The 13897-nt window shown below is 46.4% G+C and overlaps 1 protein-coding gene across 7 annotated transcripts in view; it reads right to left on the reverse strand.

Annotated features, from left to right (window-relative positions):
• tcerg1b (transcription elongation regulator 1b (CA150)) overlaps positions 1 to 13897 on the reverse strand; it is a 171781-nt gene that overhangs the window by 20760 nt on the left and 137124 nt on the right. For all 7 annotated transcript variants that reach the window (XM_072511892.1, XM_072511898.1, XM_072511896.1 and 4 more), the window contains 2 exons: positions 11050 to 11139; positions 2007 to 2125 (listed from right to left, as the gene is read on the reverse strand). In XM_072511892.1, the coding sequence (XP_072367993.1) occupies positions 2007 to 2125; positions 11050 to 11139 (209 nt within the window). The remainder of the gene's footprint in view (positions 1 to 2006; positions 2126 to 11049; positions 11140 to 13897) is intronic.

Below are 13897 nucleotides of genomic sequence, written 5' to 3' on the forward strand. Positions count from 1 at the left end.
AATCGACTTGGCATCTGCAACCATCAAAAAATCATAGAAATCCTACAGTGCAGCAGGCCATTCAGCCCATCAATTCAGCACCGACACTCCGAAAGAGCACCCCAACCCCGGAACCTCACCTATCCTTCTGGACACTAAGGAGCAATTTAGCGTGGCCAGTCCACCGAACCTGCACATCGTTTTTAAAATTATTTTCTTTTTTTAAATGTAGAGTACCCAATTAATTTTTTCCAATTAAGGGGCAATTTAGCGTGGCCAATCCACCTACCATGCACATCTCTGGGTTATGGGGGCGAAACCCACGCAAACACGGGGAGAATGTGCAAACTCTACACAGACAGTGACCCAGAGCCGGGATGGAACCTGGGATCTCGGCGCTGTGAGGCAGCAGGGCTAACCCACTGCTCCACCGTGCTGCCCCGAACCTGCACATCTTTGGACTGTGGGAGGAAACCACAGCACCCGGAGGAAACACACACAGACACAGGGAGAACGTGCAAACTCCAGTCACCCAAGGTCGGAATCAAACCCAGGTCCCTGGCACTATGAGGCAGCACTGCTAACCACTGTGCCACCCTCTGGGGCAGTGAATTCTCACAACGTTGGTTTTCCTGGATTCGCTTTCAGTCAGCCTAGATCTACTTCGAAGATTATGCTGTCTTATGTCTCCTGTGAAGTACCATGAGATGTTTTTCTACACTAAAGGTGCTATATAAATGCAAGTTGTTGCTGTTGCACTGCAACAAAGCTATTCTATTTTCTCAGCTGGCACAAGAGTTCACAGCGGTGGCTGGATGGCCTTCTCCCACAATATCGTTTGGGACTCACAACATCTATTAAACCCATTAGTCCCAATTCTCCAAGGCACAGCCATCAGTCTCACACATGCTTCACACAATTTAGGAACACTAATTCTAGAGATAATATTATGCTAATCCTTTTAGAGGCATCAATCTCAATTGAGTTTAATCCAACTTAATCTTTACATTTTAATTATGTCCCATTTTATTGATGAAAAATTGAGTCATCCAGGACTATTATAACTCAGAACACTTCTTCAATTTCACAATACGCCTTGAATTGTGAAGAAAGCTCAAGATATTCTCCGTGGAATGCTATTACCTACCAAAAGGTTATAGGACATGACAAAATCTGAAAACTTGTAAATGAAGGGCTTTGGCATCCACTAATGCAAATGAATTTCATTTCTCACAGGCATTTTATGATGTACTGAACACCAGTATAAACTCAGAAGTTAAACAGGAAAGGAAATTTTGGGGCAATAACTTCCATCCATCTGTGATAACCTTTGATACAGAGGTGTAGAAAATATCCACTTTCTCATCTGATGGCCAGTTAGTGGTACCTTCATCCCAAAGCTGCTCCGCTGGCATTAGTGACAGGCTGCCGCATTTTTTGGGAAGAATTAGGCAGAACATAAGTATGGGAGCTGTTCCAGAGTCACCTAACCATAGAAAGTGAGTGGACAACAGTATCCAGCCTGAGGAAGCCATTCACAGGGGAAGCCATCCCCAATCACAAGTACCACCAATTCAACTTTGGGAAGGACGCGAGATGGCTGGCTTGCAAACGGCACTAAATTCAACATTATTCGAGCCGGACACCAAGAGTTGATCTGATGAAGGGACACAGCTAATCTAATTCAGCAAACATCTGAGTGACAGAGGTGCCAACTTGGTACACAAAATGGTGGTAAAAGTTTGGTTGAAAGCAACTGTAGTAGGTAGATTTTAAAAAACACCTCGGTTAAGTACGGCGAACTCCAATCCCCAAAAATTAGAGACAAAACAAGTGTGCTTAAAAAGTAAACTGTAAATTCCCACAGTGGCATGTCCTTCAGGGTCCTTAAAATTCCACAGGAGTGATCTGACAAAATATCTCTGAAAACAAATTTTATGTGACAACTCACACACGTCACTGTAAAAAAGGCAAGGAGACACAGGAGCTTCAAAGACTGCATTGAAACAGAATCCAGTAGTACCTACCTGGGAGATAACTTTGCATCCTCCAGTAATTTTTTGAAGTCCTCTTTTGATTGTTGCAGCTTGTTTTTCTTTTCCTTTCGCTCTTCTTCAGCTCTAGTTTTTACATACTGGTCAAAAACCTGTAAGGGCCAAGGTCCCGTGAAATTAAAAACCGGACGAAAACAGATTTATTTCACCCATCACCCACAACAGTGATCATGCACTAACCTAGTATTGAGGCTTCTGTCAATAAGGCTACATGAACACTTTTTTCCAGTTTAAATGGGGGAGATTAGGGAATCAGTACCTTCAGAATAACCCAAAATTGTACATCGATAGTTCGGAGGCTTAACCAGTATATTTACATAAGCATAGAATTAGATGGATACTCTGAAACTAGATCATCTTTCTACAAATAATTGCTAATTTTCTAAAGTAGTGTAAGCACTTGGAAATTGAAAATTTCCATTGTTGGAAGCTAGCATTATCAAATTCAACTTGCATTTATATACTTTCAATGTAGCAAAATGTCCCAATGCACTTCACGTGGTATAATCTACCAAGTTCCACAAGGAAATATTAAGTCAGGAGACCAAAACCAGAGTATTTTGGCTTCCGGTGGCGATATGAAGAAAGCATGCCGCACACGAGGCAGCTCCCGCCTGGACACTTTGTTTACCTTTTCTGCCCGGTTTTTGAACGGTATTGGGGTGATAATTCAAATAATTTAATGGGATAAGGTTCCCATATCATGGAAATGCCAAAGAAATAAAGGTCGAAGAAGCCAGCAAGCAAAGAATCATCGTCCAATTCAGAAACCTCACGCGGGGGGACCTCCGGTAATGACATGTAGAGAGCAGTCGCAAACGAGGGGCTCCAGTCAGAGAACTTTCAGAGGAGATTTGGGTGGAATTTGGTCAGTTTGATGGGTCAAGAATCCCATGTCAAAGGAATTCCCAATAAATACAAAACTAGGCTGCAAGAACTAAGGAATCGTTGTCCGACTAAAGAGGCTTCAAGAGCTTTGTTAAGAAAATGGCGGAGGCTGCTGCAGCACGATGGCCACTCCACTAACCGCAAAGATGCTTGCAGGCATCCTGACAAGGGAACCGAGGAAACTACAGCAGGAGGTCTCAGAGGACCATGAGAGAGCAGTTGAGTGGGCGATGCCACTACTCACGTGGCCTGGGCAAAAACGGATGAAGTGGTAAAAGTGCAGGGTGCAGAGCTAAAGGAGGTGGAGGTGGCTCTTTCACAGCAAAGTGACCAGATCACCTCCCTGGAAGGGGAGATGTTGCGGTAGCCGGTGACAACAAAACATTAAGGGCCAAGATGGACGATTTGGAAAATTGCTCCAGAGGGCAGAACTTGAGGGTTGTTGGGTTGCCAGACGGCTTGGAGGGTCGCATCCAACAAAGTTTATGCCGCAGTTGCCTTGGAAGATGCTGGGGGAGGGGGAATTGACATCCCCTCTCAAGCTGGATCGGGCCCACAGGTCGTTGAGGCAGAAGCCCCTGGTGAGCCACTGCATGTGATCATCGTGTGCTTTCAATTCTCAAAGGAAAGAGTTCTGCGGTGGGCAAAAGATCGAGACTCCAGATGGCAGGGTCGCCTTGTGCGGGTCTATCAGGATGTTGGAGAAAAGCTGGCCATGAGACATGTAGTCTTCAACAAGCCCAAGGCCCCGATGTATAGGAACAACGTTCGATTTTGTGTGGTTTATCCTGCGCACTTCAAGTTTAAAAAAAATATATATATATTTTTTTTAAATTCTCCTTTTTCACATTTTCTCCCAAATTTACACCCAACAATAAACAATAATCAGTAACGAATGTAATGTCAATCCCCATATCAATAACAACGATCCCATCCTCCCACCTAAATCCCAAACATTAGCCCGTATGTTAACATAAACAGATGACAAAGAGGAATCAGGAATCACCCATAGTCACCATTAACACATACAGTCCCCCTCCCCCCCAACCCTCCCAGCCCCCCTCATGTTCAATGTGATCCAATTCTCGAAAGTGCATAATGAATAATGCCCATGAATTGTAGAATCTCGCCATCCTTCCCCTCACTTCAAGTTTGACCTTTTCAAGCGTCAGGAATTCTAGCAGGTACCCCCCGCCACGCCAGGGCACAGGGTGGAGAGGTTGATCTCCACCCTAACAGGATCCGCCTTCGTGCGAAGGCTACAACATCAGCCTCCGCGCCCGTTTCCAACCCTGGTCTGACACCCTGAATATGGCCTCTCGAGGGCCCGGGTCCAGTTTCCCATGCACCACTTTAGAGATTACCCTAAACACCTCCTTCCAGTAATCCTCCAGCTTTGGACAGGACCAAAACATATGAATGTGATTAGACCCCCCCCCCCCCCCCCCCCCGCAACGTTCACACACATCTTCTACTCCTTCAAAGAGCCAGCTCATCCTCGAAGTGACTTATGAATTGAAAGATTTGTGGCTCTGTAGGAGGCAGAGGCATTTGTGCAGAAGCATGGACTGGGATTGGTTGAGAGATGCGCCTGTCTGGATGGGAGTGTGATTTTTGGGATTTGGTGGGGTGTTCTTTGGGCGTTTTGGAATTTTACTGTGGGATGGGTGTTGTTCTTGTTTCTTTCATTTTCTGGAACGATTAAAGTTGGATTTGGGTGGGGGCTGGTTACCATTATGTTTTTTTTTTGTTATGCTTATTACTCTGTGTGGGGATGGTCCTGCTGGTTATATAGTTAGTTAACTGCAGCAGAGGGATGGGAGTATCTGCAGCTCATACTGTGGGGGCTTTTAAGCATGAGCTGAAAACTTTTGTTTCCGTTTTGGTTGGGGTTTGGCAGGGAGAGGGGTGGGAGGGGTGAGTGTTCTGACACTGGATGTAAACATTTCTTTGTTCTGGTTTGATGGGGGATTTGGCGGCTATCTTGGGTAGGTCCTTGGAGTAGGTACTGGACTGCCATACAGAGTGGGACCGTCTGACTCTGGTTCGGGGGGCAGACCAGCCTCTATTCGGCTGGTCTTTATGGAGATGGGGGGAGCAGACCAGTGGAGATTTTTACGTCCAAATGAGAAAGATTTTCCTCTTTTCTTAGGTCCATCAGGTTTACTCTCGTACTCTTGGATCAACTGTTTTGTGCCGGGTAGAACTCTGCTTCCCCACCACTCACCAGGTACGTGGTATATACTCATGCGACTCGGCCAACGCTGTCTACCTCATACGCTGTGGGAAAGGATGTCCCGAAGCGTGGTACATTGGCGAGACCATGCAGGCCCTGCGACAACGGATGAACGGACATCGCGCGACAATTGCCAGGCAGGAATGTTCCATTCCGGGGACTTCCGGTGGCGGCTATGGAGGAGTAAGTCGCACATTTGGTGGCTCTCTATCCGGTCGGACTTTTGGACCTTTTTCCCTGACGTTTTGTATTTTTGAGTGCTAGTTCGGAAGGCATAGGCACTCAGGCACTGACTCCATACACAGGTAGGGGATCCGGCAGGGCTGAACAAGGTGTTCAGGGACTTCTATAGCAAGCGTTACACCTCGGAACCCCCCCTGGGGCGGGAGGGGATGAGGCGCTTTCTGGATGGACTGACCTTCCCAAAAGTGGGCAGAGGATTGGTAGATGGGTTGGGGCCCCCGGTCAGGACTGAAGAAATATTGAGGGGCTTGAGGGCCATGCAATCGGGTAAAGTCCCGGGGCTGGATGGGTATCCGGTGGAGTTTTACAAAAAGCTCTCCGAGATAGTGGGGTTAGGGTTTTTAATGAGGCAAGAGACAGAGGGGTGTTACCCCCGACGATGTCACAGGCCACCATCTCCCTGATATTGAAACGGGACAAAGAGCCAGAGGCATGTGGGTCCTATAGGCCGATCTCTATGCTCAACGTAGATGCTAACATTCTGGTCAAGCTCTTGGCGGCTAGGATTGAGGACTGTGTGCCAGACGTCAATATGGAAGATCAAACCGGGTTCGTCAAGGGCAAGTAGCTGGTGGCTAACCTAAGAAGGCTGCTGAATGTGATCATGATGCCCCCGGAGAGTAGGGAGGTAAAGGTAGTTGTGGCAATGGATGCCGAGAAGGCTTTTGACCGGGTTGAGTGGGACTATCTATGGGAGGTGCTGGGACGATTTGGGTTGGGGAGGGCTTTATCGACTGGGTCAGACTGTTGTACCAAGCTCCGGAGGCGAGTGTGAGGATGAACAGGACGACATCTGACTATTTCAGACTGTACCATGGGACAAGGGAGGGGTATCCCCTCCTCCCCCCTGTTTGCGTAAGCAATAGAGCCACCGGCAATTGCCCTAAGAGCTTCTAGGGGCTGGTGGAACACAGGAGTTTCATTGTACGCCGACGACCTGCTCTTATGCATCACGGATCCAGTGGCTGGGATGGATGAAATCATGGGAACCCTGAAGGAATTCGGCCGGTTCTTAGGGTGCAAAGTGAGTTGTTTGCAGGCCATGCAAGGGGTCAGGAGGGTAGGTTGAGGGGGCTGCTGTTCAGGCTAGTAGGGGACAGCTTTAGATACTTAGGGATACAGGTGGCGTGGGCTGTCTGCACAAGTTGAACTTATCTCGGTTGGTGGAGCAAATGAGGGCTGAGTTCCGGAGGTGGGATGTGCTCCCACTGACACTAGCGGGGGGAGTGCAGACGGTTAAAATAACGATCCTCCCGAGATTCCGGTTCGTTTTCCATTGTCTCCACATTTTCATTCCGCGGTCTTTCTTCAAGGTTAATAAAATGATTATGGGATTTGTGTGGGCGGGAAAGTCCCCACGGGTGAAGAGGGTGATACTCGAGAGGAACCACGGGGAAGGGGGGCTGGCGTGCCAAACTTTAGTAATTACTACTAGGGGGCCAACATAGCTATGATAAGGAAGTGGATGGTGGGTGTGGGTTCGGTTTGGGGGCGAATGGAGGCCGCAACGTGCAGGGGGACCATATTGGCAGCCCTGGATACGGCTCCTGCCGGCACGGTACTCCACCAGCCCCATGGGGGGGGGGGGGGGGGGGGGGGGGAGAGAAAGAGAGTGAGAGCATCGGTTTGGTCCCCAATTTGCGACAATCACCGGTTCGCCCTGGGGAATGTGGATGGCGGGTTCCGAGCATCGCGGAGGGCGGGGATTGAGAGGATGGGGGATTTGGTCTTGGAAGGGAGCTTCCCGAGCATGTGGGCGTTAGAGGAGGAATTTGGGCTGGCAAGAGGGAATGAGTTCAGGTACTTGCAGGTGTGGGTCTTTCTACGCAGAGAATCCGTCCTTCCCATGCCTGCCACTCAGGGGGATCCAGGACAGGTAGGGTCCAGTGGATGGGTGGGGGAGGGGAGGGTCTCGGATATATATAAAGAACTTGTGGGAGTGGAGGAGTCACAGACCGAGGAGCTGAAGCTTAAGTGGGAAGAGGAGCTCGGGGGTGAGATAGAAGAGGGCTTATGGGCAGAGGCGTTGAGAAGAGTAAATGCGACCGCAACATGCGCGAGGCTCAGCCTGATTCAATTCAAGGTCGTCCACCGAACCCACATGACAATGGCCTGGATGAGTAAATTTTTCAGATTAGAGGACAGGTGCGCCAGATGTTCAGGAGGGGCGGCGAACCCTGTCCACATGTTTTGGGCATGTCCAAAACTCAGGAGGTACTGGCAGGGGTCTGCGGATGTTATTTTATAGAATTTACAGTGCAGAAAGAGGCCTTTCGGCCCATCGAGTCTGCACCGGCTCTTGGAAAGAGCACCCTAACCAAGGTCAACACCTCCACCCTATCCCCATAACCTAGTAACCCCACCCAACACTAAGGGCAATTTTGGACACTATCATGGCCAATCCACCGAACCTGCGCATCTTTGGACTGTGGGAGGAAACCGGAGAACCCGGAGGTAACCCACGCACACACTGGGAGGATGTGCAGACTCCGCACAGACAGTGACCCAAGCCGGAATCGAACCTGGGACCCCGGAGCTGTGAAGCAATTGTGCTATCCACAATGCTACCGTGCTGCCCACAAGCAGCTATGTTATGTCCCGGGTACTGAAAACAGGGGTGGTGATGAGTCCAGAGGTGGCTATTTTTGGGGTTTCGGAGGACCCGGGAGTCCAGGGGGAGAGAGAGGCTGACGTTCTGGCCTTTGCTTCCCTGGTAGCCCGGCGACGAATTCTCCTGGTATGGAGGGACTCAAAACCTCCAAAGTCGGAGGCCTGGCTATCAGATATGGCGAGTTTTCTCGGTCTGGAGAAAATTAAGTTCGCTTTGAGAGGGTCACTGTCAGGGTTCGCCTGGAGGTGGCAACCATTTATCGACTTCTTTACGGAAAATTAATCGTCAGCAGGGGGGAGGGGTTAGGATAACGTAGATTAGGAGGTAGTTAGGCTGGTCCTTGTAGGAGGGGGGCTGATTTTCTTGCACTATAACGATTGTTTTTTGCACAGTTTTATATTGTTGTTGTTTATTGTGCCAAAATGTCTTAATAAAATTGGTTTAATCAAAAAAAAAAAGGAATGTTCCATTCCAGTCGGGTAACACTTCAGCAGTCAAGGGTATTCAGCCTCTGATATTCGGGTCAGCGTTCTCCAAGGCGGCCTTCAGGACACACAACGCAGAATCGCCGAGCAGAAACCTATAGCCAAGTTCTGCACAGGAGTACGGCCTCAACCGCGACCTTGGATTCATGTTGCATTACATTCATCCCCCCAATATCTGGTCTGGGCTTGCGAAATCCTACCAACTGCCCTGGCTTGAGATAATTCACACCTCTTTAACCTGTGATTATCCCTCTCTCCAGTTGCTCTGTATGGACCTGTAAAGACTTAATTACTTGCAAAGACTCGCATTCAAAGTATCGTCTTGCATCATTGCTGTTGTCTATGTATATGTTTTTGAAACCCACCTCATCATTCACCTGAGGAAGGAGCTGTGCACCGAAAGCTAGGGATTTGAAACAAACCTTTTGGACTTTAACCTGATGTTGTAAGACTTCTTACTGTGCTCACCCCAGTCCAACGCCAGCATCTCCACATCATGGTATGATATCGAGAATTGTAAAGGAACATTGGAGTGTATGCTCACAGACCCCCAATGGTGGTTAGACAGGTAAATAAGGTGGACAAGAAGGCACACTTGCCAAGAGGAGGTGCAGATTACAAGAGCTGGGAAGTTATTCCAGAACTGCATCAACATTGGTTAGGCTACAGTTCTGTTCGGAAAGATGAGATCGCACGACAGAGTATACAAAGATTTATGAGAATGTTGCCTGGACTGGAGAATTTTAGTTACAAGCAAAGGTTGTGTAGGCGAGGTTTGTTTTCTTTGCAATAGAGGAGGCTGAGGGGAGACCTAACTGAAGTACATAATGTTCTGAGGGACCTAGATAGTAAGTAGGAAGACACTATTCCCCTCTGTTGATGTGTTCATAACTGAGGACATAGATTTAGGGTAAATGATAACAGGTTTAAGAGGAAATGTTTTCACCCAGAGGATAGTGGGAATTGGGAACTCAATGGCCTGAAGCTTCCTTCCCTGCTGTAAATGTCTGACTTCATATCATAGAATTTACAGTGCAGGAGGCCATTCGGCCCATCGGAAAGAGCACCCCACCCAAGGTCCACACCTCCACCCTATCCCCATAACCCAACCCAACACCAAGGGCAATTTAGCATGGCCAATCCACCTTTCACCTGGGGCACTTAGTCAGCAGACGGCAAACTTGCATCTGGTCAGAATTCGAAACCCTGATCCCACAGTTGAAAGCCCGTTTGTTAAAGGATATTCTTAAACAAAGTAGTGTTGTTGAATTACAAAAGCATCTACATAGTTCAATCCCATACCATAGATCCACATTTATTAAACAACTGTCCTAATCAAAAGGAACAGCTGCTGATATGTGCTCACAGAGCCTGAAGATACTTGGATTGACTGCAGTGTGATAATGACCATGTACCAAACCTGAATAGTTTTGTTAAGTGACATCAGGGCAGTACACTGTACGTGAAGTCTAAGGATAACCAGGGCAGTTTTGACCTCTTTAGATCTGGCAAAATGTTATAGATATAGATTTATCATCATCAATGCATCATCACATGAAGATCATTATTACTACCAGATGCTAATCTATCCTATTTGTACCGAAGTTAGGCAATTATATATGCTTTCCTGACATTTTGTGGGCATGTGGTACTATGTGCAGCATTATCTACTTAACCTATTACTGATAATATATGGCAGCTCATGCTGCAATCTGGAATCAGCAACAATCTTTGCATGACTCGAGTACATTAATGAATATTTGAACGATTATTTCCAAGTTAAGCTGTTAATCCATGGATGCAGACTCTCTTTCATGTTGGCTACTGACTAGCATGCAGTGCTTGGAACAGGTGGGAATCAGGAATGGCAGCAATGGGAAGGATTGGGAAGCATGCTTCCAAGTTCATTGTTAATAAATAGGAGCTCATACTTGCGCAAGTCTTCCTGGAGCTGAATCTGGCTTCACTACTGAACTTGTGTCTGGACAATCAATGGTGACAATTAAAACGAAGATCGGAAGGGAGACTGATCTGTTTGCCATTATACCCTTCATACCTGCCACGCCACAGCCTATACTTTAAACATTTAATATTCCAAAGAAAAATAGAAACCCGAATGCAAAATTTTGCTTATCTACTCAGCGTCAATGTTTCATGTAGGCTGTGAAGCAACCCTAAAGTCTCAATCTGCACACAAGACCTCCATGTTGCCACATAAAATAACTTAAGAGGCACATATTTAAATAAATCACCACTGGTTCCAAAAATAGAATGCATGTTGCTTGATGTCCTCGGCACCCACTGCTAATCGTTGCAGTGACATTTAAGGAATATAACTGTGCAAACTTTCTTGTCTATAGGTGGCCCCAGTCAAGGTGTCAGTGGGTTGCCAGTACTTACTGAACTGCAGCAAGATTTAGCCCTTTAACAAAATAGTGAGAAAGGAATTTCTTACAAAGATTATTAACATGTTGCTAATCGGTTTCTGACTCCAGTTTTGTGCAGTTCATTCTCTCCCATCCCTAATAGTGCAGATGATTGTCCTGCTGTTACCTGTTTTCTTTCCTTTGGATTCAGAAGGAGATATCTGGGATCAAAAACAATCTTGTGGAGTTCCTTCTCCCATGTAGAGAATGCAGAGACCTAAAAGAACAGAGAAAAACAAAAAGCAGCTGAGCTGAATTCATCCAAAAGGTTTAAGCATTGGAGGTCAGCAGAGAGGAAGTTATCTGTACATGGAACTGAACTGTGAATACAAATCTTGGCCCCTCTGCACTTCTACTCACGTTCAAAACCCATGGCTAACAGAAAAGTTCCTTTAATTGCCTTGATTAATAAAGTGAAGCACCCTCCAGGTGAAACACCAAACACCATGTTCGAAGTTTAATCCTGGTCTCAGTTGATTTAAGTGAGAATGGCAACCAAACCATTTCCATTACCCATGGCGACCTCGGAGCATGAGTGACAATAGGAAAAGAAGTTGTTTGTGCAGTCCATCCTGCGATTACCGTTGAAAGGTATGAAGTGAAGGTTAGCAGAGAACAGGATTGGGAGTCCCAGTGATGCTCTCGACAGTTAAATAGCCTGTCAACACTCACTGTTAAGGCTCACGTCAATGAGATGCCAGAGGGCTGCCAGTGCCTTTGCGTCTGTACCTTAACTAATATTCAAGGCCTTCAAGAGGAGAAGGAAAGGAAGGTTGGACAGATTCCTTGGAACGATCAAATCAAATTCATTATCTCGACAATTTCACCTTAAATGACTACAGCTCCCATCTCTATGAGAAAAGACAAGCAACAGTGGGATGCTGGCAATTTCCCCACTAATTGGCCTCAAATTCCACTGAACAATTACGATATCAGTCAACTAGTTTCTCATTAAAAGATCTACCACCGGGTGACATTTAAAATGACCGCAGCGGGAGCTCCCATGGAGGCAAAGCCTTGAAGTTTAATCTTTTGATCACAAGTTCTGTTAGCTCTTTTTATGCTCTGGTGCATAAATTAAGAGAAATCCTTTGGGCAAGGAAGTACCAGAAGTTCAAGTCATACAACAAAACCTTGTAAGCACAAGATGTTGGGAAAGATGCTGTGAGAAAGAAATGAAATTAGAGGAATGCACCACGAGATGTATAACTCAGGAAACTGGGGTAAAATTAACCTGTCTTACACTTAGGGTACTGTCATCCATTAAAAAAGCACAACACTACTTGTTTAAAAATGTTACATTATATATAATGAGCATATGGAACTCTTAATCCACTATTGAATGTTACGCCACCACAAATAGCCTTGTGTCGCACCAAGAGTTCAGGATTTAGTCAGTTTGGGCCTCACAAATACACAGCAGTTGGGGCCACATGCAAAGTATATTGTATCTCAAGTTGCTGATACCAACAGATCTTGGGTGTTCATTTAAGATTCATCTGCAAGGAGACAACAGCATTTTAAAAAGATCCATGCCAAACTTCCATGATCAGAAATTTCAAACAGGATAAAAAGAAAAGAAGCAAGCATAATCAAGGTTTTATTGCATGGGTTTCAAAGGCTGTCTTGTCACGGTTCAGGGACTGCATTTGGTTTTCAGACCATAGGTTCAACACAACAGCACTAATTCCAGGTTCAGTTTGTTAGGACACCCTGGGCTAATGCATGGTCAATCCCAGCCCATTTGACACGGAGCACAACACAAGTGGATTAACCAATAATTCTTAAAATACCCAAATCTTTGCCCCTTGGTCAACACCAGTTTTGTAAGTTTAAACACAATTACTGTTTATTTATAACAACTATAATGAAATCTGCTGCAAATATAATTGGTTAACTATCATCTAATTCCCCATTCCACACACCCTCTACACCCCCACTCCAGACAAACAAATACAGAGGGGGAGAAAGGGGTAAAGGAGCCTTTGTTTCAAATTGGTGGCAAGGGGGCACAGTGGTTAGCACTGCTGCCTCACAGCGCCAGGGACCCGGGTTCGATTCCGACATCAGGTAACTTGTCAGTGTGGAGTTTGCACATTCTCCCATGTCTGTGTGGGTTTCCTCCGGGTGCTCCAGTTTCCTCCCACAGTTCAAAGATGTGCAGGTTAGGTGGATTGGCCATGCTAAATTGCCCCTTAGGGTGGGGTTGCAGGATTAGGACGGAGGATTGGGCCTGGGTGGTATGGTGATTTGAAGGGTCAGTGCCAACTCGATGGGCCAAATGATCTCCTTCAGCACAGTAGGGATTCTATGATGGCTTCTGGCACCATACACCTCTTCAAACTTTGCTTCTTGTTCGAGGCTTTTACTGTAGATTCATTCAGGCTTCAGCAGTTTCAGAAATACAGCACTCTCAGCATTTCTGGTGTGTTTGTGTTCTGGCCTTTTCTACAGCCTGTAATGGTTTTCCTGTAGATACATTCATTCAGGTTCTCTGCACTTTCAGGAACACAGCACTCACAGCCTTTCTGGAGACAACACGGAGGAGAGAGTTCTTGTTCCTGTGCTTTAAAGTGTCAAGCTGAAGCTCATTGGGACTCTAAAAATCATTCCACTGCGACAAGATCCAATCACCACCTGCTACCAGGCAGAGCACCCCCTTTTGGGCCAATTCATTGGACCCCAGCCAATCAAACTGAGTCCCAGCCCATCTCTCTCGCTGGTGCCGAAAATTCTGAAGCTCCTGTTCAAACTAGCTGGGAGATTTCTCTTGTAACTTCTGAATTCCTCATTCTCTCTGCTGCTTGACTAAAAAATACATGCTCAATAATCACCCATGGATCAAAAATAACAGCAGCAAAATAAAAGGAGAAATAAGGGAATAAACAGGAAGGACCCTTAAGAGTTCCATGCTATGCATTGATCTCACATGGGGCCAACATTTGGATTGTGGAAATTGGTTTCAGCACCCCTTG

Source organism: Scyliorhinus torazame, chromosome 7 (genome assembly GCF_047496885.1).
Source record: "Scyliorhinus torazame isolate Kashiwa2021f chromosome 7, sScyTor2.1, whole genome shotgun sequence".
In the NCBI taxonomy this organism is placed as follows: domain Eukaryota; kingdom Metazoa; phylum Chordata; class Chondrichthyes; order Carcharhiniformes; family Scyliorhinidae; genus Scyliorhinus; species Scyliorhinus torazame.